General features: G+C 40.0%; 1 protein-coding gene across 8 annotated transcripts in view; it reads right to left on the reverse strand.

Moving 5' to 3' along the window:
* Window positions 1–27,971, reverse strand: part of prrc2a (proline-rich coiled-coil 2A) — a 50,015-nt gene that overhangs the window by 15,069 nt on the left and 6,975 nt on the right. For all 8 annotated transcript variants that reach the window (XM_060904638.1, XM_060904644.1, XM_060904643.1 and 5 more), the window contains exon 2: window positions 10,022–10,173. In XM_060904638.1, coding sequence (XP_060760621.1) covers window positions 10,022–10,136 — 115 coding nt within the window. In that variant the 5' untranslated portion in view covers window positions 10,137–10,173. The remainder of the gene's footprint in view (window positions 1–10,021; window positions 10,174–27,971) is intronic.

Raw genomic sequence — 27,971 nt, forward strand, 5'->3', positions numbered from 1 at the left:
GGTCTGAATTTACCACCAGTCTAGACTTTCCGGAAGTTGACCAGGAAAAAAAATAATAATAATAATCTGTCTGCGCATGCGCATGGTAAATTTATACCAGTGCACAATCAGACCGTGACACCGGGTACATGCGCAACAGCAGACCTGTGTACACTAGGGCTTTGACTTCGAACTTCGATATTCTAATACAATTCGAATGTTGTGAAAAAAAAAAAAAAAAGATGTTCGAACGAATATTAGGCAGCTCTAAATATTCGAACCTGTATATGGTATCATTAGGCATAATTCTTTTATTTTTGTGAATGTGGTTGTAAACGTTTTCAGTTCAGGTCGCAGGTTTTTTTTTTTTTTTAACGTCTGGAATTTATGTGAATTGCGAAGGTCATTGTCTTTTGTCTTATCTGGGCACCTGTAGACGTTAGCGTCAAGCTGGCACGCATTGAACCACGGGAGCAGATAGAGGGGGGGGGGGGGGGGGGGGGGGGGGGGGGGGGGGATTCGTCCCACCCAGATTTAAATTCACCTCGTTCGGTCCCCCCCACTTATAGGGAGGAAAAAACGTCTATGCTGTCTTTCTTTGCATTAGGTAAACCTCACGGAAAAATCAAAAGACTAATTACCATTCGGTTTAAGGATTCGGTTAAGGATTAAGAACATATTCATTTTCCTTGAAAATTAAAATTTAAAGCAACATTGTATTAAATGCCAAAGTATAAAAACATGGCAATGACAACTGAAATTGGCATCCAAGCTCTAAAGAAATTAATTAATTAATTAATTAATGTTCCTACTCAGGAGATATTAAAAAAAAACACCTTATATTGGAACCACAGACATACCTAAGAGTCAACAATGCTGTCTACCCCAGCAAAGAGCAGTGACAGAACTAGTGCAAAGGTGGAAGAAATATTGCAAATATCTGAACTATGCACGGGCGCAGATAGAGGGGGGGACGGGGGGGATTCGTCCCACCCAGATTTAAATTCACCTCGTTCGGTCCCCCCCACTTATAGGGAGGAAAAAACGTCTATGCTGTCTTTCTTTGCATTAGGTAAACCTCACGGAAAAATCAAAAGACTAATTACCATTCGGTTTATTGAGATGCACAGCAGTATATACATAGTTGCAACTGCGCAGACTGCACAGGTTGCGAGCTCGAGCTTGGTTGCTATGGTTACCCATAACAAGTTTGACAGGCATATCAGGGACAGCGCCTCCTAGTTCAGGACCCCAACACGGCATGATGAAGGGTGCCAAAAGGCAGAAAACGATTGCATCGTTTTTTTCAAAAAAAAAAAACGACTGTAAGTAAACTGTGCCTTACTTTATCATATCACCTTGCAATTTTTTGATAGTCTGTTCAAAGTAATGTCATAGTGAAAGTAAAATCGTACGGAGTAGAGATGCCTTTCTGGTAGCCTCCTTCTTTCGGTGGTAGCCTGTAGATACAGTGCTCAGAAGGCAGTTTTAATGTTTAATCTGGCGTTCCCTGCCATAATTTCAGCGAGCATATTGTTTCATAAGGAAACTTTGCGAAGAGTTGTTGACTGACTGCCGCTCACGCAACACACAGGCATAGTTAGAAAGTCAGGATGCACTGGTTTACACTTTACACACACACACACGTAGCCCAGCCTCTCGCTATGTTTAACAGTTGGAACTTAGCGGTTTTAAAACTAGTTTTGCAATTTCTGTGCGTGATGATAATGTGTAAACTTTGGATTTCCATAGGCTATGTTAAAATGTTATCATTGTCCTGGCCTGCAGGTAGTTCCTGGTGATGGCAGTGAGGGAGGTGAAATAACATGTATACACACCACCGTTCAAAAGTTTGGGGTCACCCAGACAATTTTGTGTTTTCCATGAAAAGTCACACTTTTATTTACCACCATAAGTTGTAAAATGAATAGAAAATATAGTCAAGACATTTTTCTGGCCATTTTGAGCATTTAATCGACCCCACAAATGTGATGCTCCAGAAACTCAATCTGCTCAAAGGAACGTCAGTTTTATAGCTTCTCTAAAGAGCTCAACTGTTTTCAGCTGTGCTAACATGATTGTACAAGGGTTTTCTAATCATCCATTAGCCTTCTGAGGCAATGAGCAAACACATTGTACCATTAGAACACTGGAGTGAGAGTTGCTGGAAATGGGCCTCTATACACCTATGGAGATATTGCACCAAAAACCAGACATTTGCAGCTAGAATAGTCATTTACCACATTAGCAATGTATAGAGTGGATTTCTGATTAGTTTAAAGTGATCTTCATTGAAAAGAACAGTGCTTTTCTTTCAAAAATAAGGACATTTCAAAGTGACCCCAAACTTTTGAATGGTAGTGTGTGTATATATGAGTGATTCCACGCTTATGGGTACTGAAATGGGGACATGAACTTATTCACCTAAAACCATTTCTTTTTTTACCATCAGGTCACAAAACATGTAATCTTTAATGAATGATATGTTAAAAGACAACTTTAATTTTCTGAGATGTAATAAAAACATTTATATGCCAAAGTCAAGCCTATGAGTTCCAAAATGATGTCTGTTACATTACTTCTGTTACGATTGTCCATCTCGCGTCTGTTACAAATTAATTACAATCTAGCTATATACCATGTTAATCTTATTGAAAGAATGTGTATGTTTATTCTACTACACGTTTATTAATTATATTTGCTAAAACATCACCTTCCTATGTTTCAAAAAGTAATTCTACATTGTTAAAATTGAGAATATATATATATGTCCACAACACTTCTGTTACGTTCTGACTTTGGCATATAAATATGTTTTTATTACATCTCAGAAAATTAAAGTTATCTTTTAACATATCATTCATTAAAGATTACATGTTTTGTGACCTGATGGTAAAAAAAAGAAATGGTTTTAGGTGAATTTTTAAAAATAAGTTCATGTCCCCATTTCAGTACCCATAAGCATGGAATCACTCATATATACACACACACACACATATATATATTATATATTTTGTGTGTGTGTATATATATATATATATATATATATATATATATATATATATATATATACACACACACACACACACACAAATTGGAATCATTTGCTGACAGCTCAGTCCCCCCCAGTTCAAAAATCCTATCTGCGCCCCTGCATTGAACAATGGAGTCAGATGCTAGCACGTTGGAGATTTGCACTCCGGAGAATTTAAAAAGTGATGTGTGGCGCTATTTTGGATTCGAAAAAAAAGATAGAGAATGCGATATAAAAAAAAAGGTTACCTGTAAAATAGGCCTACAATAAATGAAGTGTAATGTAACTGCTGATGTGATTAAATGCAATATAAAATGTGACTTTTTCTTCTGAAAATATCGATGTTTGTTTTTTTCTGCAGATATTTGGTTGGTTTTTGTACACCTGATGTTATAACATAAGAAATGAAATTACTAACGTAGACTATGCGACACTGCGCAGTAATGCCTTCATGCGCTGTTATTTTTGTCAACTTGGGATAGTTGCTAAAAAAAAAATTTTAAAAAACTATTAGCTTATTTGCGCAAGTAGCCTATAGGCCTAAATTAATTTAGCCTACACATGGTGGAATTTACATACCATGAAGTTCATAAGTTAACGAAGTGAGCACGTAAAACTAATCTGTGATCTTAGAACATATCGTGTCCGTGTTTGTTTGAATTGTGAATCAGAGACGCGAGCAGGAAGCAGTGACATGACAGCTGACACCGGTCTCATTCAAAACAAACATTCTCAAAACCCAACACGAATGGGCTCGGAACGGCAGTGTTATAAACTCACAGATTAGGTGTAGGCCTAGCAGTACCTGCTCATTTTGTAAACGTTCCCCTCTGATTGTCAGTGAGGCTACAGTTTAGAGGCTTTCATCAGTACAAGCAACCAGGAAACCGAAGGAACAGCGTTTCACACAAAAAAGGCAACGGACAAACGACGAAGTTTGTGGATTATGTAACGTTAAAAGTGTCAGCCGGTATAATGCCAATTACTACGACACTGCACGTTTCATTAGTAGTGGTTGTAAAAACACGCCTGAATATTTCATATTTCCTGCACATAATCTTATTGACATTGACTGAACACTGCCCCCTGGTGGACTGAATATCAATTTTGATGCCGAGGTGTTAGTGAGGCATTTAAGAATAATATAATCAATAAAAGTTCGAATACTATTTGAATGTCTAGATTAATTTCCAAACGAACTTCGAATATGATTTTTGGGCCAAGGTCAAAGCCCTAGTGTACACGCCTCTCCGTGTGTGCGCACGAGCGTGAACGAGAAGAAAGAGCACTATGAATGAACGGAACGATACGCAACGGAATTTTATTTTTCCAAAATCGCGAGTCTGATTATTGGCCCTTTTCCACTACCCTTTTTCAGCTCACTTCAGCCCGACACGGCTCGCGTTTCGACTACCAAAGAACAGCACGACTCGGCTCGCTTCAGCCCTGCTTAGCCCCTAAAACTCGCACCGTTTTGGAGTGGGGCTGAAGCGAGCCAAAGCGAGCCGAGTGAGGCTGGGGGCGTGAGCAGACACTCCCCTGTGCACTGATTGGTGAGGAGGAGTGTCCTCACATGCCCACACACGCCCCGCGAGCACGCTGGGATCTGTAAACACCGTAAACCCGGAAGAAGAAGAATTACGAATTACTAGAATTTCTGGAGCCTTATGCGCCTCGCCTCATCTATACGCTCTTGCCAGTGTCTGTTGGCGTTGTCGGTGACAACAAGCCACAGCACCAAGACCAGCAACACTAACGACTCCATGTCCTCCATGTTTATTGTTTACTATTCGGGTCGTGAGACTACCGCTTAAAAGATCACTGATGTCACTGTTTGCGCTGCTTAACGACATCACATGACGTCCACCCACTTTCGCTAACTCCACCCAATGTGTCCACCCACTTCCAGCCAGCACGGTTCAGCGCGGTTGTAGTTGAAATGCAACTCCAACAGCCCGCTCAGCTCAACTCAGCCCAACTCAGCACGGCACGGCTCAGCCCAACTCAGCCGCGTTGGTAGTGGAAAAGCGGCATATGTGGTGATAGGAATCCATTGTGTGGCGCTGCGCCACACAATGGTCTATGTAAGGGAAACCCTGCCATCTTAAAAAGTAATTGCAGGGTAAGGGAGGAGGGGGAAAAAAAAAGGAAGGAAGAAGGGGGGGAAAAAAGGGGGGCGTGGCGTGTAAATCTTAAAGTTCCCCTCATTCATTCATTTATTTATTTATAGCTCAGGAATTAATAGCCATATTCTGATGTTATTTATAGCTCAGGAATTAATAGCCATATTCTGATGTTAACAGAATCGCTTGGTACGCGGAATGGGTACACAAATAATTATGTCTATAACCGAGCTGTGACATCGCACTTACAGTTTCAGCATCTCATCACACTGGTCACATATTACTGAAATCCTGAGAACAGACCAAGGGAACAACATTCTGAAATGACAAGCCTGATCGTGAAGCAGAGCCGAAGAACGAGAGAGAGAAAAAGAGAGAAGAGAAGAGAGGCTGTCTCAATGCGTCCTGGGGTCCGATTACTCGAAATCAGAGACGGGGTGGGTGTTAATCGGTCATTATCAGAAGCAGTCATTACACAGACCTCCCTATGGCTTTTTCAAATCATGGACTATTTTTTCCCCCTTCACATCTTAGTACGCATGTGAATATGCTAGTACTGTAGCTTACACGGTTTGTAATACAGGCACTAAAATGATCCAGTTCACCAGACTGAGCCCAGGTAAACAGGACAAGTGTGTGTATCATGTGTCCAGGCTATCAGTTTTATTTTTTTATTGCCCGGCACAAAGCGCTTCTGTATGCTACTAGTGGAGCAGTAACCAGCGTTTGTTTTTCCATTAACCAATAATGTTCATTACTAAGCTACATATTTCATCCCATATCCATTTTTCAGTTGGTTCCTATTTTATTTGTGGCGTGATGCACTTCTGTGCTAGTTTGCTTCTCATACCCGGATCCCACGGCTGTAAAATCACGAGGAGATGAGCGATTACTAACATTAGATGGGGTAAGGGGGTGGGGTTTCCCTTGGTGCGTGTTAATAACTGGTGAGTTCAAAACATCGACACCATTGTTAGTGGTTCCAGATTCGCATGTCGACTGGCTCATATTTCTGACACTCCGTAACCGCTTATCCTGATCAGGGTTGTGACGGATGCAGAGTCTATCCTGGGAACACTGGATGTGAAGCAGGAACACACTCTGGATGCATCACACTGAACATGCAGCTTCACCAATCCGCCTCCTTGCATGTTTTTGGGAGGTTGGAGGAAACCCACACGGAAAACACACACAGGAACTCCACTTATAATATGCAATACCCCACTCCATAATGTGGAACACAACACTGTACATAGCACCCTTTTTTTATTGCATATTTTATATTTTATGCTGTTTGTACTGTGATGAGTTGCTTTTAACCTTCATTGTACATGTGTATAGAGGTTTTCGACTCACGTGACCGTTGCCATGTCAACAAGTAGCCGGCGCCATTTTGACGGTCACAAATATGGCGACTACCGGTAGCGATACACTGTTGATCATGACGAAGTCTCATTGTCGAGTATTTTATCCGGCCTAGATGACGCGAGTAAGAAGCGATATCACCAGAAAATCAACGATGCTGGTGTACGTGATCCGTACACGTTACCAGGCTATCTTTTTCTGGCTTTGCAACGCTGCAGCGCGGGTGATCTTCCGGACCTCCAGTCAGGCGTGTGGGAAATACCAGGGAAAAAACATAAAAGAAAAAGGAGCGAGATGCAGAAAACACCTTCACTATCCAGCGACATAGGGCATTTACAGGGCGAGCAGAGGGAGAGGTATTTGCAAAAATTGAGGTTAGCAGGCTTAGAGAACGACGTTTACCTGCTTCCACCAGGATTGTCCACTGACGTACGGAAGTACACCAAGCCCTCGTCTTTACCTGACTTCGGCCCACATGATCTGTATACCTACCGTAAAATACCAAATAATAGCCGAGTTCCAATTAACCGCCGAGTTCCCTTTAACGGCCGGGTGTACGCGTGTGTTGTGACAAATAAAGGCCGGTTCCGAATACTCGCCGGGGTCTTAAAAAAAAAAAAAAAAGCAAGCGTCCGAACGTTCTATCTAGAATCTTGAGGCCCAGCACTTTTCTGGTTTTCTGGTGTTTAAACGATTTTGCATTGCATAGTTTTCTACCGAAACAATATGAATGAATGAATGAAATTATTTCTATAATACTGTTTACAACATTTTGTTACGTGATAATAAACATGCCATTTCAATGTTATAATCTTGGTCTACCGTAATATTTCTTGAGGAATGCAACTCCGTAACTTTTGACAGATGTCTTAGCCACCCCTTTGGGTATACCCAACGAAAGCCAGCGTGTGTGGTGACATTGAGGACTGCGGGTTTCCAAGGTTGGACTGCTGCTTCTGTTAAACGACCTAAATTGCCGAATGCATGCGTCAAAGCACACACTGAGTTTTATTAAAGACCTTATACCATTTCACTTGCCCTTACCCATTCGGATCTGGAAGACGCTTTACAAAAAAGGTGAGAGCGTTCTAACATGCATTTCAGTCTGCTCGCGGCCAATCTAATCCAAGGGGCCTTTTCAACAAGTAATCTGTCGTGCAAGTTGGGCAGAAGCACGCGTCAGGCAGGCAACATGTAGGCCTACAAGTCAGTAACCTATTCAACTAACTTTCATCCGAACTTTAAGTTTTCTACGGGGTCGAGCCACCGTACCAACTCACTCGGGGAATAGGCTCATATCGGCCAAATAGGGAGACGTCTTGGAGAGAAACGTGATGCAAGATGACAGTATGTAGCCACTGCAGGTCACTTATTTTTCAGCATAAGAAAAAACCCTTTGGTTTGACACTTCGCACCCTAATTATGTTGCTTCAGCGTCGCGCCCTCCATGCAATTTCAGATTGACAGACATCGCGAAGCGCAAAGGGTGGAGGCTGCATGGGTGAGGGTGATAGCAAGTGACCATAACTTTGCAGAGTAATTAAATCACAGTGCTGCGCACAGACAATGGTGTGGTTTCTTGATTATTTTGTAAAGCATGCGCTTAACTAGTCATTAACAGGAAAAGGTGTGTGATTTATCCTTTATCCACCCCGACTGTGCCATGCGAAGATGCATTCTGCGTCTTCAAAATTCCCCGAAGTCGGCACCGTGCTATCTGTAATCTAACTCTAAACAAACTGTAAGTTATACTGGTTAAAAGTAGGCCTATCTGAGAATGATTTTTTTCCCCGTTTTGAGGTAGATTTTGGGGAAGGTGTTTGTGAAGAAGGAATTAATCGCCTGTTCCAAATAGCCGCCTAGTCTCTAATACGCGCCGGGTCTCTTACGTGATTGAGACAAATAATCGCCCGGGCTATTATTTGGTATTTTACGGTATGTCGTTAAAAACCAGGCTGGGTAACATGCCTACATCAGCGGGTCGTCGCCATCTTATTACAGCTAAGGTTTGTTTACATTTTCATTTACTTTCAGTCCTCAGGATAAACAAAATGTTATTAAATGCCATTGAAATAACTTCTTAGTCTGTTGAGACATGGCCCGTTATAAATTTGCTGTTACCAGGGAATGACCAAGAACTGTATTATTAGGGTCGGTGTCTGTGTTGTAGCAGTTTACTAGCAGCTAGCTGTTAGCACTAGCTAATGTCAACAACATCATAGCTGGTATGTTACTGTAGCAATGTTTACGTTCAGTCATTTGGATGACTGTTAAAACCTTTCAGTCTCAAGTTTTTCCTTTACTGTATTTACTAGTTTACTGAGCGAGCGCGCTAGCTCGGGCAGGCTGGGAGCGAGCGCGCTAGCTCCCAGCCTGCCCGAGCTAGCGCGCTCGCTCAGTAAACTAGTAAATACAGTAAAGGAAAAAACTTGAGACTGAAAGGTTTTAACAGTCATCCAAATGACTGAACGCAAACATTGCTACAGTAACATACTAGCTACTGTTGTTGACATTAGCTAGCTTGACCTTCAAAATGGCGGACACTGGGGCGTCACGTCACCTGTGACGTCACGTCGAAAACCTCTAAAGTGACAATAAAGGCATTCTATTCTATTCATAGACAGCAACCCGAGCTCAGAATTGAACCTAGGACGAGGTTACAGCTGCGAGGCAGCAAAACTACCCACTGCGCTGCCTGTGATCGGCTTTTCGGCCATTTCCGTTGGCGTATTTTTGAGTGACAACTCACAACGATGTACTCTGATGTTAAAAAAGGTTTAAAGGACGGCAGACTTTTATTGGACTTTGGATATACTCAAACTGAAATTATTTAGGGATTCCCATTTAACAGTTTTGATTAAAGCAGTTGAGTAAACAGGACAATCGTTCTGTAGCTCGTGATGCATTGAAGCATGAAAGGAGTATAGTTTGGTGAGCCAAAAGCGAAAGAGGTAGTTCTTGACCACATTGCATCTGCAAAACTGAGAAAGGCCAAAAAGTGCGAGATTATATTTACTGTCAGCACGACATTTACTGACTTAGACTGCAAACAGGAGGCTCAACACCAGAACATCCTCAACGATGTCCACGGTGAAAGATAGATTAGCGAGATTAATTTCCTCTAGCAACAAGAGATCACTTTACACTTGCAGATGCAAACTGAAACCCAAACTGAGAAGCAGCAGCGAGCATGAGACTGACTCAGTTTAATCTGGCTTTTGTTCAAGAGAAAAGATCAGAGGTGGACAAAGCAGTAGCCCAGGTGCCTGAGACGAGATCACATACCCAGACTATTCATTTTTATTCATAGTTGCTCGATGGACAAATACACTCCGTGGGCTTACAGTCAGCAGTGCTTTTTTTTTTTTTTAATTCAGTGTGCAAATTTCACCATAATCCACTTCAACTGAGGTGCGACGTGCATCGATGCTGTAACTATAGAGGCTCAAATAATGCGCAGGATGACGTGCGAGATGTGACCGGCCATGAAAGCAGCTAGAAAAAAAAAAATTAAACTTACCAACAGGCTTCTGTACTTCAAGGCTCTTTCCTTTGTAGGTATCAAACAGGTTGAGAGACGCATACTTGGTTTTGCCATCCTTCCCCTTTGCTGTTTGCCCAGAGCGCTCTGACATTGCGCTGCACGCTCATTGAGTATGGTGAGCCCTGAGACTGGCAGAGACAAAGAACAGAAAGAACATGAGATGGAGCGGGATAAAATTATAGGTCATAAAATTTGATGCAATGCCGGTACTAAAAAATCAGTAGCCTTTTAATTATGTCTGGGAAGTACATGAATAACATAATAATTAGCATTTGAACACACTGTTCCGAGAATACGGTGTACACCATGTGTACTTTCATGCCTGTTTCATCAAATGTTTTGCTGACGTTTTTACAGACAGGTGACAAATTAAAGAAGGGGAAGGGGAAATAAATAAATAAATGGGTAAGGTTGCTCATCCTTCCTGACAGATGGGCTAGATTTAACCAATTAATGTCTGTGGTACGCAGAACAATCCTGAGAAGGCCTAACTGACCTCAATTTTGGATTAAGGTGGCAAGACCAGCGTGACCATTTTATTTATTTATTTAAAAAGGAAACGCTCCTCATTGGGCTGGACGCAGAAGCTTTAGTCACAACGTCAGTTGTGTTTCAGTAGGAGCAGTAGATGGACTAAAGGCTACGGTCACACTACAGCTCGCAACGGGTTACGGATACTTGGCGATGAGAAATTGGTAGCATCACCACCAATCGCGTGATGCACAGCAAATGTTTTCCGAGCTTCAAGAGTGGTTTTCTGGTGCGTCTCCGCCTCGTTGAGTGGCCAAAAACATCATAAATTTCCTTGAAATTTGGCGGTGATGCTTTCATCAGTAAACGAAGCAGCGAACACTCGCAGACAAGTTCAGGAACATGGGTGCAAGTATAAAATTTTCAAAAACCTGAAAAGTCTGACAAAGACATGCATGGCACAGCCATGGGGGGGGGGGGGGGGGGGGGGGGGGGGGGGGTTTACAAAGGGGGGGAGCCCCCCTTAGGGCTCGAAAAAAAAATTTAAATTACAAGTTAAAATGGTTGTCTCTCATGCAAACATTTATAATATTAATAGTTATATGATTTGCATATTCACATCAAATGTTTAATACATTTCATCAATTCATCTGAAATAATATTTCAAGTACAAGGCTTGATATTTCAAAACATCTAGCAACTACTAATTTAAATGTTGAAACAACCATTTTTAATATGCTTTTGCTGTGATACCTTTTTTATAACATACACACAGCTTGAGTTAAAATAAGGGGCCACGTGTCTTGATGTCCTCAGAAACTCCTGGATTTTAGCAAATAAGATTCAGCTTTCCCATATACAAAAATATCTATATTTTATAATCCATTACTGACTACAAATGAGTTTTCAACCTGACAACCACATTAGAAAAGATGATAAAGCTAACAAACTTATTTCAAGACCTACCTTACTTTTATTTAATAATTGAAAGGTAATCAAATGTCAAAAAAAAAAAAAAAAACGTTTATAAAAGCAGATACTCGTGATGAATAATTTCAATTCTAGAAGAAAGCACATTACATTTGCACATCACACAATATCAGATGACAATTTAAAAATCACCAATAAAATGTTTTGAATTCACTTATTACTACATAGCACAAAAATCAGAAAAAAGTGATTAGTCTCATCGGCGTGACTCAAGTCCCTTCTTCCTGCTGGAGCCGTACTTGATAGTCTTTGAACAGCAGTCACAATACGCAACTCCCGGGACGTCCGGTTTTCTCAGCCATATTCCCCATTTGTCACCGTTTTTGTCACACTCGCTTAACCATTCCCATCTCCATTTATTTCTAGACGTCTTTTTTAATTCTTTTGTACTGGAGCCTTCCGATAAAAACCTCATTTTGACATATTTTGATCAGCAACCAGAGGCAAAGCACGTGGATCTGTCGCAAGGGAGGGAAGCGAAATAAGGCTTATTATAAAAGCTGAAGTTCCATTGGACGACAGTTAACAGCGAGCCAATCAAAAGCACCGTTCTAACTTGCACCAAAAGAAACGGCGACTCATGGGAATAGCTGTGTTGATTTGGTCGAACAACATGCTATGTGCGTGAAACATGATATCACATGTATAACACCGTGAAACAACGGGCTAGTCAGGACCGCTCGTCGGTGAGTGGCGGATAAATTGAATGAGGTTTGTGGCAAAGACAAGATGAAAAAAAGATTTGTCTCGTGCAGAGACTGTACCGCGGTAACCCGGTAATACGCCGAGAGTGAGACAGTGAGAGGGCCACCCCCCCGAAAATCTCAACGGATTTACACAATTTGGAAAAATGACTTTCAGAACTGAAAAAAAAAAAAACCCGGAGCTTCCGGCACATGCCGGAAAACTTGCACCCATGCAGGAATACTTCCTGAATTTTGAGGAAGCATCACCACCAAAACACCTCATTTTCATCAATAACTCATCGCAAAGCATCGTAAGCTGCAGTGTGACCGTAGCCTGAAGTGACACCTGCAGTAAACAGGGTTGGAAATTGTGGCGTCAAAAGCACATTTAAATGAAAATTTCAGGATTTTTTTTTTTTTTTTAAAAGGAGGACCCCCCCCATTTTTCTCTCCCTTTGTATCCAAAAATCAGTCCAGTATCGAGTTAGAACACTATAACTGGCAACCGCAAAACAGCTATACAGCAATCCTATGGAGCAAAATCATCCGAATCTTAGACTACGTTCAGACTGCACCCTGAAACGACCCATATCCGATTTTTTTGCCCATATGCGACCTGTATCCGATTTGTTATTGACAATCTGAACGACACCAATCCAATTTTTTCACATGCGACCCAGGCCGCTTGGATATGTGGTCCTAATTCCGATGCATATCCGATATTTTCACATGCGACTGCAGTCTGACCGGACAGGTCGCATTCATGTGACCTACACGTCATCAACAAGAGACAAACGTCACTATTCTGCGTTGGCTAATCCCGCCTCTTTGGTGGAAAACAACATTTGTACAGTTTTCAGAATTTAAATAGACTTTTATAGAATTGATCAAGCTAATGGTGGATTTGGTAGGGACCTGGATGTTGATCTGTTAGCCTGATTAAATAAAACAGTTTCTATAACTGATTTATAACTTAAACCATCCTGTATTATAAGATTATAAGATTGTTCTGGAAATTTCCAGTAATTTGACACCTTCGGTCTCATTAGTCTGCTGCCCACATTAATCAGATTATTGTGCGAGTTCCACCGCTGCCACAAAAACCACATCGCCAGGTCTCGCCTCATCTCCATAGCAAACTGCACTGGTGTTTCTGCACCTTGAGCCAGCGCTGAGAGAAGTTGCAGAATTCAGCTGGCTATAAACAATCTAAATAAATATTTATAAAAATGTAGAAAAAAAGTTTATTAATATGACGAAATAAATATGTGCAAATTATGAAGCCTGAATTAAGAGTTTGGTAATACAGCGGCCGTATCCCAAATGACTGCCTACTGAAGCTCGAGTGCACTATATAGAGTTTAAAAATCCATTACTTCCTAGTAACATGTAGTGCACTTATATAGAAATTAGAGAGACATTTTAGGAGTCAACCCTCGTTACCAGGCTACACGTTTTCATTTCAGTTCAGAAACAAAAACACACACGAGACCTCACACTTTAACACTAATCAGATAATTAAACAAACGAAAAAAAAAATCATTAAACATGAAGAGTGCACTTTTTTTTTTGGTTTACGTATTACGTAGATGTGCTTATTACATGTCAATTTGCACATGCGGGACACTTTTGGGTCGTTTTCCGTTCATATTGGAGATCGCATACAAGTCTCATAATTGGTAATGTGAACGGCCTAACAAAAAAATCGGATTTCACAACAAATCAAATATGGGTCGTTTCAGGTTGCAGTCTGAACGTAGTGAAAGTAAACCGCTAGTATTCACCATGGATAGGATCATAATGTTCTTACAAGTGTCTGACAACATGGAAAGAATACCTAGAGAGAAAGAAAGAAAATACCCATGTCTGTTGACCTCAATAATGGTAAAGAAATTGTAGAAAACTCTAGATCCTTTGTCGTACCTTTCTCTTCTTCCGGTTTCTGACGCAATGCCCCGTTCAGTGCCTGGAGTCAATTGTGGCACGGGGGCTGTTTTCTGATGTTTACACAAAGAGATCACTTAGAATTTGTGAACAAGGTCCATTTCCAAAGTAATGCCCAAATATTTAGCTGATTACGACAATACGGACGAGGCTTTTGAATCTGATGGCAGTCTATTTATTTGAGGCAGCGTATTACAGATAAAGAGCTCTGAGAAATTGAAGCGAGGATGAACAGAGAGGAGCGCACTCTTTGCACTCTTCATTCAATCCCAGCTCATCTCCATTATCTCTAAACTTGTGTAAACACTGGCATAAAAACACAACGTCTTATAACATCAGGTCATGTAATACGCAAGAATAATACATTTTGTTTTTGTTTTTTTAAAACACCAACACGACAATATAATTATGGAATAAATATTGAGTGACTTCCATTTCTCAGGCTCTTTAAATGAGACCCTGGTTTAAAAAAAAAAAATCGTAGGATTTTCCCTTAATGAGCATGATGCTTGGGTATTCGCATGAGATGTAAGGAGAGAAGCTGAATGTCAGTGCAGGATGTGAGGAGACTATGAGCAAGAACAGTCTGTCTGTGACGACACCGAGAGAGATTATTGCAGTGGAGTTGCAGTAGGGTTCATTACAAAAGTAGAAAGTTCAGTGATGCATCAGAGATCAGATGGGCAAAGACTGATTTATACTTGCTGTTAATTATGTGTATGTAAGATTGCTGCGTGTATCCTGGGGCTGTATGGCACATCACTTGCGCACCTCCTCAGAAATTAACGTGACGCAATACCAACATGTAGCACAGCACCGACTACTGTGTCTCAAATCGCATACTTGGATATGATTCTAGATGGTTATTGAGTTCTATTAATTTAATAGAACTGCCATATAGTCATGAACCAAAGAAATTCGACAATACAAAACTTTACATGTTTACACTAATGGTTTTCCTATTACTGTTAGTTAAAACGTCTTAAACCTACCGAAAGATCCGTTTTGAGTACCAGCAGTGGTCTCAGAGTTTAGGGGAATAAAAGGGTACGAGGCAGAGAACAAGAGGATACAATTAAAAAGGCTGAAGCCCTTCACTGTGAACCATAGGCGAGAAAAATGGAAAACTGGAGTTATCTGAGACACTGTTTCAAGGCATTTGGGGAGGAATTTCTATTTTGTTATTTGCAATAAATTGGAGTCTGAAGATATGGTAATCAATACTTAAAAAAATAAAATAAAATTAGAACTGCCATTAGGGGTCGACCGATAATCGGCCTGGCCGATATATCGGGCCAATATTCTGCATTTTTAGGGTTATCGGTATCGGCCATAATTTCCACCGATATCCCGATAACATGCCTTTTTGCAGCCATTTCGTTCCTAACGCGACTGTCCCTAACAAAAAAAAAAAAAAAAAAAAAAAAAAAAAAAAAAGGTCGATCCCTAACTGCCATATAGTCATGAATCAAAGAAATTCGACAATACAAAACTTTATACATTTTTGATGTTTACAAAATCAAGTCAGTTACAATAACTTGATTTTGTAAAACATCAAAAATATACAAGTTTTGTATTGTCAAATTTCTTTTTGATTCATTATTCAATTTCTGAACAATCTGCGTATTGATCTAATCCTAAAGCTTCGAGAACAGTGTCCGTAGTGATATCAGGTACTGAACCGGATTCACGTTTTTTTTTATATGTCCCATTTTCCCCTTTATCCTTCTTTTCTTTGAAAAAAAAAAACAAAAAAAAACTGTTGCCTCTTGCTCAATGCACCAAGCATGCCAAATGGGCGGGTTTGACCCAAAACAGGCCGTATACAATAACAGGATAGCGATCGATATTTATAATTTAATATTTAGCTGACCAGCATTTATACATGGACCCATACACAGACGTACTTCACTCGGTAATCATAGTGACGGCTAAAATTACAGCCTTACCCGTGGCTTGAGGACTTTTTGAAAACCAGATATCTAACGTGCCGCTCCGCTTCTTCGTCGCCATTTCTAGCCATGTGGTAGCGCGACTCAATCACAGTACACGAAACATTGGCTGACAAAGTGTTGACAATCAGATTACATCTTAGTTACAGCACATGGCAGCATAACAGCTGCCTCCATTTCCTACGGACGTGTTAGTATTTGGCCATTATTTAGTTGAATAAAACTTAGTTTCACATTGCATACTGCCCAGTTTTGTACAGCTATGTAAACAAAAAGATTTGTAGAGCTCTTTCCCAAAATGCTATAAATCCATTTTGATTGCTTTCAGAAAAATTACATTTACCCAGACCCATAAATTTTGCAAATATTTAATTTACCCTGTTATAATAGATAGTTGGTTCAGTCTGAACATTTTCAACAATAACTGACAAATCTAACAATGTTATTGATTAGAAATCCAAAGTTTATTATATATTTTTTTCAAAACACTATAAGATCCATTCGTTTTTTCTGTCTGTTTTTAAAAACAAGAGAACATGCTGTAGATGTATAATATCAGGAACTTATCATACAATTTATAATAAAATCAAATAAATTATATAAAACACTTAAATAACATTCATTCATTTATGTTTAATCTTACGTTTTAAGACTGTCCACCACAGAAAACAACTAAAATAATAAATGGCCAGTTAGTTCAATTTTTTAAATGCAATCCATTCAAAGTGCCGCCTTAAACAGCATGACAAAACCACTAATTAAATAACAATAATCAGCCCGCCACCAGAATAGCGAATTTTCTTAGTTTGCTCTCGTTCATGGTTATCTTTGTTTAAACGACATCTTCTACCACCTGATGTAGGTCTCACAGGTTCTTCTGAACCATCAAAAGTATTCACAACCACCATTTGCAAAAGTTATTTGTGCTCAAGAAGCTACACAAGCAAACAAAACTCCTCACTTCAGGGCGCCGCCATGTGGGATAGTGTAGAACGCTGACCGAACTCTGACTGGTCGAGAGGAAATGTCGCACTCAGGCCATTATTAAAAAGTGTTCCGTTTCTGGTCCACCGGGTGAGTGCCGTTTGTGCGATTGAAAATTTTTTTAACACTGGTTTTTCGATATTTTTTTCGGGTTCGTAAATCTAAAATCGAACTTGACATTTACGCATTCCCAGGGCTTTCCACTAAGGCTCATACTAGCCAGCCATGACAAATAAGTAGCCAGCCGGGGGGGCGGAGTAAACACAAAAACTCCTGTGCACGCAGTTCCTAGGATTAAATGTATTTTCCACAGACCATTTATTTATTCACTTTACTCAAATACAAAGTAAAATGGCAGTAAATCTTCTTTCTTTTCTTGCGTATTGCATCATGAGGCGTTCCTGGCTTGTAAATCTCTTATTTTCGGTGCATGACACATTCACGCAGCTGAGCATGCTATGAATTAACAACGACAACGGTCTGCAGTGGGGCGACACAATTAAACACTCAGCGAACATTCCTCCATTTGTGTATGAAAATACACTCCAACCACTCAGTTTGGTTTCATTTACAACCAACGGTGTCTTTTGATGCCAGCACGTAATTGAACGAGAGAAGACTGGTTTACCGGAGACAAAATAAGCGTCATCTCTGCTTCTGTTCCCTCCAATGTCGCCTCCGATGGCCCCGACACACTACTGCCTCCGCCGAGTGCGCGCGCACACACCGCATGTCAGGGGATGAGTTACTCTCCCTTGATCAACGAAGTCGGCGGGGAATTTGTGGTTATTATCGGTACAAACAGCGCGAATCACAACTTAAATGAGTGCGGTTCAGTTTGACATTATTGTCAGTCCGTTAGATAAATATTTAATTTTATTAAAATCGAAAATTAATATTTAGAGCCTGTGGGCTACAAAAATAATAATCATTAAAGTAGCCGGCTAGACTTAATTGTGTAGTCGGCTGTATGGCCGGCAGCCAGCGCTTGTGGAAAGCCCTGCATTCCGCGCAGAATATAGAATGGAATCAGCTCTGCGCATGCGCCGTGCGGCACAAAAAAATAGCAGCCACCATGAAGGAAGGAGATCCGGAGTTTAACATTTGCTTAAGTGTGAAATCGCAAAATGGTATTCTAGCGAACAACAAAATAGTAAAGATTCAGAAAAACAAATCATTCAGTGATCATTTTAATAGTGTAATTTCATCCGAACTAGGCCTAACGCTCGATTTAGAACTACAAAAAGTCCATGTGTCGGACATTTTAAGTACCTTTGTAAAAGTTTTGCAAATGTTGCAGTCAGCATTTAAAATGCTAACTTAAAGTTTTTGTACAAGTTTCAGTTGATTAAACTGTCATATTTTATTAAATGTGTCTGCTTTTGTAATAAAAAAAAAAAAGTACTGAAACAAAAAGCAAACACAGCATTGCGATTTCTTATCCATCCAAAAAAAAAAAAAATCCCTCCCTCCCGACTGAAAATTTTTTTGCTCACCCGGTGGACAGGAAACGGATTTTTTTTTTAAGGATGGCCTCAGCCAAAAAACAGGTGTAGCGCCTATCGCGTTTGAGAGAAACTACAATTTGCAGCACATATAAACAAGGAAATATAGCGATTTGGCATGAAACATTAATGGAACAGTGAATAGGCTCAGTACACAGCAGAATAGCACGATGAACTCTTTTTTTGTTTTTTAAATTTGGCGTTTATCACATTTTGGAAAAGAGCTCTTCATTTGTTACTCAGTGAAAAACAGACGGCGGCAAATCGCCGCTGCCGACCGGCTACTTTTGAGACGCCTCTATCAGTTTTCCAAAATTTCTCAATTAGCAAATATTTCGAAATGAAGTGAGGGTTTTTGAGTTGAGATGCAGACAGGGGCTTAGTCAGGACTGGGAAGGTTGGGAGTGTTTTGCTGAAAATAGGAAGTGTAAGTTGGTCGCGGCCGGGGGTTTATATACAACAAAGTTTAAATTTAGTTTCTTATTCATTAACCAGAACTTTACACATCACTATAATTCTCAATAAAAATCTTCTACAAATTCCTGCAGTAAAAGCAGAAACCTTAAATAATTTCTAGTGCACTTAAGGCAAAAAACAAATTGCTGCAATCGAGTCCTATTACGCAGAACACATCTTTACCACATACAACAAATGAGATTCAGCCGACTCTGAAGATTAATATTATAAAATACATACGACTGAAAATAACCGATACCTTTAACAAGTTTTGATTTTATGAAATATACATAATGCAAAATGTTACATCACAGAATGTTAGGAATCATTTTGATTCTGTTAAAGTGCAATAAACAGGAGTTAAAAATAAGTGAAATTAAGTTACAGATGAAAGGAAGTTTTCCTGTAGTTACTTGAAACGTAAATACTGTAAACAATGCAAAAACTAGATAGAACTTGAAGCCAACGGCGTCGATGGGGATGCCTCCGCCCGGTAGACTATACGCCTTAAGTTGTGATTTGGGGATGGACGTTTGACCTCACAGTAATCTTGACCTGGTGAAATTACTCGTATCAGCCTTGGAGATATTGTGTCCACAAGGTTTTCGGACAGACATTTGACCTCACAGTGACCCTGACCTTAGACTTTTTGATCTCAAAATCTAATCGGTTCATGTTTGTCCCAAAGCGCACAAATAGTGAAAGTTTGGTGAAATTCCTTTCATTAGCCTTTGAGATATCGTGTTCACAAGGTTTCGGGACAGACGCACGCACAGACGGACGGACAACCCGAAAACCTAATGCCTCCTGCACCTTACGGTGGCGGAGGCATAAAAATTCAATAATGGTAGTTTATGACAGTACTATTTAAGGTCATGTAAATCATGGCGAAAGAGAAACCAATCGAAAGCGAAAGAGTGAAAGTGATGATCGTGCCGTTACCATGAGAACAGTCTTTTAAGAATGTGGAAGCAGGCTGTGAGTGCACAGAGTCCGGTGTGACTGAGGAAGAGGACAAGTTTTGTGTTTCATCTAATTTGAGTCATTTAAAAACTATAATATTTGGCAGTGGGCACATAGGAAAGTGTAAAGTTTTTCAATATGTTTATCATGCTTGTATGATTTAAAAAACAAACACATACCTCAAAGATCTTTATCTATTGTAAATACATGACCTACTCATTCCAAACCTGCCGAGCTTCACCGGCAAAGCTCTCAAAACTTGTATCATCAAGCCTCGTTTCAAAGTCTGACCAATAAGAACGCTACATTTGTGGCAGTAAATTTGATTTTCTCAATTTAACTTCCATATACATGGGTGCAAGTATAAAATTTTCAAAAACCTGAAAAGTCTGACAAAGTCAGACGTGCATGGCACCCCCCCTTAGGGCTCGAAAAAAAATTTAAATTACAAGTTAAAATGGTTGGCTCTCATGCAAACATTTATAATGTTAATAGTTATATGATTTGTATATTCACATCAAATGTTTAATACATTTCATCAATTCATCTGAAATAATATTTCAAGTACAAGGCTTGATATTTCAAAACATCTAGCAACTACTAATTTAAATGTTGAAACAACCATTTTTAATATGCTTTTGCTGTGATACCTTTTTTATAACATACACACAGCTTGAGTTAAAATAAGGGGCCGCATGTCTTGATGTCCTCAGAAACTCCTGGATTTTAGCAAACAAGATTCAGCTTTTTCCATCTACAAAAATATCTACATTTTATAATCCATTACTGACTACAAATGAGTTTTCAACCTGACAACCACATTAGAAAAGATGATAAAAAAAGCTAACAAACTTATTTCAAGACCTACCTTACTTTTATTTAATAACTGAAAGGTAATCAAATGTCAAAAAAAAAAAAGTTTATAAAAGCAGATACTCGTGATGAATAATTTCAATTCTAGAAGAAAGCACATTACATTTGCACATCACACAATATCAGATGACAATTTAAATCACCAATAAATGTTTTGAATTCACTTATTACTACATGGCACAAAAATCAGAAAAGTGCACGGCCAATATCGTTAATCTCAAAATTATTATTATTGTATTGGAGCCTTCCGATAAAAACTTCATTTTGACATATTTTGATCAGCAACCAGAGGCAAAGCACGTGGATCTGTCGCAAGAGAGGGAAGCGAAATAAGGCTTATTATAAAAGCTGAAGTTTCATTGGACGACAGTTAACAGCGAGCCAATCAAAAGCACCGTTCTAACTTGCACCAAAAGAAACGGCGACTCATGGGAATAGCTGTGTTGATTTGGTCGAACAACCAACATGATATCACATGTATAACACCGTGAAACAATGGGCTAGTCAGGACCGCTCGTCGTTGAGCGGTGTATAAACTGAATGAGGTTTGTGGCGAAGACGAGATGAAAAAAAGATTTGTCTCGTGCAGAGACTGTACCGCGGTAACCCGGTAATACGCTGAGAGTGACAGGGCCACCCCCCCGAAAATCTCAACGGATTTACACGATTTGGAAAAATGACTTTTTCAGAACCAAAAAAAAAAATAAAAACGGAGCTTCCGGCACATGCCGGAAAACTTGCACCCGTGCATATATGGAAAGCACGTGCCGGGCACACCCCAGGAAACCACCAACAAAAACGTCCACAGAAATGCACAAAATTACTTTCACAAATTTTTCGTTAGTACAGGTTAGTATAAAATTTATAGGCAGTGTTTTTTGAGAACTACCTGTGTAAAACATGGCTGCACGGCTCACTAGCTAAGCCTATGGATGCAGATCATGACCATCACACCAACTGGAGAACATTTTAAACAGAAAAACAGATGTTTTTTTGTTTACTCTGTGCATGAAATTGCTAAACATGACAATTTGACTTGGAAACTTGACCGACAGGAACGCTGTGGCTGTCACATGATGTAGCAAATGCCGGTTTTAATCTTCCAGATGGAGAACAAGATAGGCAAGCGAGTAGGATGAAAGCGAAGTATATGTGCGCCTTAGAAGGAAACGGTCAAGATGGGTTCTGGCTAGTGTGGTTTACTGATGTGATTTCAGTCTGCTTGTCCCCTTAGAGTGCAAATACAAACTTTGACCGATCACCTTTATCCTACACAGAAACATTTCTATGCTGATGGGCATGGTCTCTACCAGGATGACTCTGCCCCATCCACGAGAGCTCGATGAATCCTTTGATAAGGATGAAAATTATTTATGGCCTTCACAGCCACCGGATCCCAACTCAACTGAACACCCGTGAGATTTTAGAGAGAGAAGTGTTAGACGATGCTCTGAACCACCATCGTTACAACACAAAACCAACTGAAGTGTTCATCGCTCCAGTACAGTACAGTTACACGTGCGCACACACACGTCCTTGTGTCCCATGGTGGCCCACACCTTCATGTTGTGTTTCCCTTTAATCCATGACTCACCCATGATGACTAAATCAGTCATGATAAAGGAATGCTCTTGATCCCTATCGCAATTCATTACAATTTTCTGTGCCCTCACCAAAAGAAAAAGTGCCAGCAATTCAAACAAGCATCTTACAGCTTAAATGGAGTTCATAACTTTTACACAAATAGGCATTTTAAATGAGTGTATCAGTATGACACCGCCACACACAGCCAGGGCTGTGTTGAAAAAAATCGATTTTCCGATTCTGAATCGATTTGCATATTATTTCCTGAAGATCGATTTGTACGTCCAAAGATAGATTTTTTAAATTACATTTTTCCCGGTGAACTTTAACCCCACTCGTCGCGTCAGTGAATTCGCACAGGCGGTCTGGATGCAAACGGCGCGCCTTTTGGCGGATGCCGCCTTTTTCACGGCTGAACCGTGCAGATCCGATTTTTTTTTTGGGGGGGGGGGGGGGGGGGGGGGGGGGTTGGAGTGTCAGAAGAAAACAGTAAATCAGAAAGCTGCGCACGTTCGTGCAGCTTTCATGCAAACGTGCGCAGCTTTCTGATTTACTGTTTTCTTCTCATACTTCCTATGTTTCATGGACTGTAACGACATTTGCTTATTTAGTAATTTTAATACAGAATTTACTTTGATGAAATTATAATCAGACACTCCAACACCCCCCCCCCAAAAAAAAACAAAAAAACAAAACGGATCTGCACGATTCAGCCATGAAAAAGGCAGCATCCGCCAAAAGGCGCGCCGTTTGCATCCCTGCTGCCGCCAACCGCAGGCGATATCATTACTGCAAAAAGAAGCTGCCTTACTCCTGGGCATGTAAATGAGCTCCTTTTTCTGCAGAAGAATCTTTTTGTACCCAAGTGATGGCAGTTGGACAGTTTACCCAGTCTGTCTCAGGTCAAGTTTAAGGTCCAGTCAGAATTTATTTTTGTGCACACTTTAACAGGAAACAGCGTTTTTATTTACAGTCTGAAGCTGAAATTTAAGGTTTATTATTTATTTAAGTTTAAAATTTAAGGTAAATTTTAAGTTTAAATGTCCTGTTTACATGTTCGCACTTTAAAGGCAACTGAATGTTTTATACTTTTTATATTTTGAAGATTTTACACAAAACTGTGAGACACTTATATTTCCTAAGGTGCTGTATCTTTGGTTCTTATTTACAAACGGTATAATGACCGTTAGGTTACTTTGAAGCCAGTAACCAGCAATCTGTTTACATTTACACTGGCTAAGAATCTCTTTTCTCACATTATAAAATAAAAATGCATTTGTGTGCAACAGCAACAGCTTTTGGGTGAATTCTTAATCTTAATAATGCACCAGGTTAGTGTCCCATTTGGACACTACTGTTGCAGGTATAGAGACCTCTGGCGTCCTCTGTTTGCTGTCTTGATTTGCCTTTCTGTGAGGGGGTTTGATCATTATCACCAGTCTTACAGCCATCATTAACTACCAATACTTGATTAATTTGCTGTTGAATGTCAATATAATACAAGTATTAATATATTGCTTAACTACACAGTCAAAAATGGTTCTAATAACACTAACCCGACTCGATATTGGATCGAATCGAATCGAGATCGGATCGCATCAAATCGTATAGAGTCGTGATAATCGATTCTGAAGCTTCAGAATCAGAATCAATTCTTGAAATTTGAATCGATACCCAGCCCTACACACAGCACTACTGTACGAGAACTAATGTACTTATATAGTAGGTGAACTGCACCTGCTTAGATTAAATCGTGCGTGTTTTCTTTAGACGAGCAAACATAACCCAAGGATTTTATTAACCTGAGAACACAATAGCAAATTCAAACTTGGAGGTAGGTAGGTCTGTTTCTGATTTAGCATCCTGCTGCCACAATAAGCTAAATTGTACACAAGGAAAACTTTTCACTGGCCTCTCCATGCTTTTTTTTTTTTTAAATGCATTGATCATAGTTTCAAAAATTAGCTCATTTGAGGGACGTCGTGGCTCAGGTGGATAAGGCGCCATACCATAAATCCGGGGACCTGGGTTCGATTCCGACCCGAGGTCATTTCCCGATCCCTCCCCGTCTCTCTCCCGCTCATTTCCTGTCTCTACACTGTCCTATCCAATAAAGGTGGAAAAAGCCCCCCCAAATAAAAAAAATCTTTAAAAATGAGCTCATTTGGAAATATTTTGTAAATCTAGATGTGTCATTTTATGCTGGATTAGACTCAAGAACAATCCCTTTTGACATTAATTAATCCTTTAATTCATGTCAGGGTTCACTGGCGATCTCAAGGCAGACAAGATGTTTAAACGTGAATGGTGTACCTTACAACGATGTGACCTACAGCTTCAGCCCAGACATGTTAAAGAGGATCAAGAAACTACTTCACACATAAACGTGGTTCCGAATTTTAACCGTTTGTGTGATCAAGACACAATTAAGCCGATCAGAGACGTAGCAGCTCGACCTAGGGCACCTGACGTTATGTAAAGTGAGGGAGTGAATAACTGAGCTGACCAGACAGAGAAGTGTGATTAAAGGAAACAGCAGCACTGGTACTAAAGCTCAAACCTGAGTAGTGTGTGTGATCTAAACATACAGGAAAAGTGAATACGACATTCGCATGGACAGGACAGATGTGGTTGCCATGGTGATACATTATAAATGATGTCCCCGTGCATGCATGCGCAGAGAGAGAGACTGCAGCCATGGCAACACCAGGGTTGATGGTGTGCGTTTCACTGCTCGCCAATAAATCCTACCCAGATTTAGTTCAGTGTGTACACTACAGCACCCTGGTTTATGTAACGCAGTGTAAACGCGGTCATCGTGCAAGCGTTACAACTCCGACTCCAAATAAACTGATACACGTTATACAAAAGTTGACTTGCAGAGTTTGAAAAACATCAACTCACCAGTCCACTTATTATACACACACCATCTGTTCTAGATATCTTACTGACAAAAGACAAAAAACGAATCCTGAATTCAACACAAAATGTTAAAGTCTAACTATTTATAGACTTTAGTAATGTATCGAGCACCTTCTCCACGCTCAAGTCATTTTTGTGTTTCGTTGCATTCCAACACATGGATTTACACATAGTGACGCCCACAAGACTCCATAAAAAGTCTAGACAGATGTGAACAAAAAATGAAAGATCAGGGTCAAGTCTAAAAACAGAAGAGGAAGTTATTTTGACTCACTTCTATGACCCCCCCCCAAAAAAAAAACACTATATAAAACATTATTATTAACAAGTGCGTGTGAAATTGTCTGTCAGCTGAGGTGTTTGTTTACGGCTTACAGCTTTGCGCAGACAAACCGACCTGTCGTCCATTCATAAGGCAACATTTCTCGTGTTAGAACTGAATAATTTGTTTCATTGGTCTTAATTTACGGGTTTGCGTTAGCTCACTTTATTTTTTTTTAAATATCCTCTAATGCCAATAAAACAACTGTTTTTCAGAAAATCTTCTCAATGCTACTCTTCGTCTCTGATCTAGTGAAGTATCACAAAGATGTTTTTCATCGAGACTCCAAAGCTCTTCTCTTCGTCACGCTGGATAAAGGAGTCTGCTAAACGCTGTAAAAAGTCATTTAACTTTGAAAGTATATTCTAGATATAAACGTGCAGAGCTCCATGTCAATTATATAAATTTTCTGATCAATTCCATCAAATCGAGGTTGATCGTTTACACACAAATCAGAAGCATGAGTAGGATATGAATCTGTATCCTACTTGTTTTTCTGAATGCATGTGATTTTTTAAGACATGTACCAGATTGCTGATGCAGAACCAACTCTGCCTTGGTGCCTTTTGAGAACCAGTCTGCATTTTGACAGGTTCGAGAACCGGACATGATGTAGTGAAAGCTGGGTTTATTTCTGTCAGAATGTTACCAGGCAAACATCTTTGGGGGGGGAAAAAAAAAAAAAAAAAATGGCAGACAGAATTTTTTTTTTTAGATATAAATCAAGTCTTGCATGCATGCTTCTTGCATTTGAAGCATGCAGCAATTTCTGAATTCACTCGTGTTTTATCAAAATGGCATCAGCAGTTCCAACTTTCGGACCAGCAATTTTGTATGGTGCCATGCCGGTGTCAGCTTTCTGGCACCAGTCTAGTTTTTTGGTCAAAATAAGTGGAACCATTTCTCGATTAGGCACAGTGTCTGTGGAAACAGGCTATTAGACACACAGCGATGTGCAAAGACACTTTGGGCCAAAGATGTCAAATATTTTTCTCACCAGGCATTGTGACCTCTCTAAAATGGTCAATTACATACCTGTCAACACATAAGGAATAGTCGTAAATCTTACGGATTTCTTTTTTTTTTTTGGTCAGGCTTACTGGTGTATTCTAATAGTCTTAAAGGGTAAATTCAGGAGCAAGATCAATGTAATTCTATTTTATATTAAACTTTGGTCAAATATCTGTCACATTTTGTGCAATTTTTCTACCTTGCGCAATACCAGAAAAATTCAGTTGAAATCAAGCCATTTGAGGTGAATTGGTCCGCCTCTGAAAAAACTTGGCATTTGGATTTCCTGGGAAACAGTGATTTTCGTGACGACGCGTGCGGGACGCCTCCCTCTGAATCCTACGTCAGCGCTGGTTTGTTTATGAGAAAACGACCTGGTGGTTTTCTGCAAATTTCTTCAACGTTATCATGTAATTATTAAAATGGTTAACAGATGTATCGTAGGAGGGTGTAGCAACACCAATCTTGATGGGATTAGTACTCATTGTTTTCCAAAAGACCGGACAATGAGAGAGAAATGGGAGCGCTTGGTCTACACAGGCTGTGCACTGAAACCGTGCAAAGCTCTCGCAGCCTGCTGGCGCTTCCGCAAGTGAGGTCACGAATCTGGCTCCAGACTCCCTTGGGATTTTTCCAGACGCGTTTTATTATTTTATTTTTTTCTGCTGTAGACAGATGGCCTTGTGCAAAATTACCCTTCTAGATGAGCGTGTAAACGGACATACTTTCATATTTAAAAAAACCCCGAAATTGGTCCAGAATATGCCCTTTAAGGATTCCTAATTTTTCACCAAAACGTTTTTATTCTGCAAGTACTTCTTCCGCATGGTCACAGTGCACTTTACACGCGCAACAGACAACTAAACCGGAAACCATCGTGTTACACAGGCAAAAGGTCTCGTTTGCAACATCTCAGCTATTAGCATCCCGCAACCAGGTTTGCTTGACACTTGAAAGCTCAGACTTCAATATCGTATTCAAAGGTCAAGCGTCGGCACAAAACCGAATAACATTTTGCGCCATCAAGAGCTGAACAAAAGGGCTTGGAGTCATTCTAGTTTTCCAGTCAAGTAGTTTTGAAAAAGAGTATTCGACACAGAGAGAGGAGGAATGGGAACCTTGGCGAAAAGAACGAGGTACAGCGAGAGGTTTCTTCCTGAATGTGTTGACCTGTTTAAAAGGACAGATCGTTGAACTTGAACTTCATGAAGTGAATAATGGGATGAACATGATCATAAACTTTATATATCAAACACGGTAGTG

The sequence above is a fragment of the Neoarius graeffei genome, chromosome 22 (assembly GCF_027579695.1).
Source record: "Neoarius graeffei isolate fNeoGra1 chromosome 22, fNeoGra1.pri, whole genome shotgun sequence".
In the NCBI taxonomy this organism is placed as follows: Eukaryota; Metazoa; Chordata; class Actinopteri; order Siluriformes; family Ariidae; genus Neoarius; species Neoarius graeffei.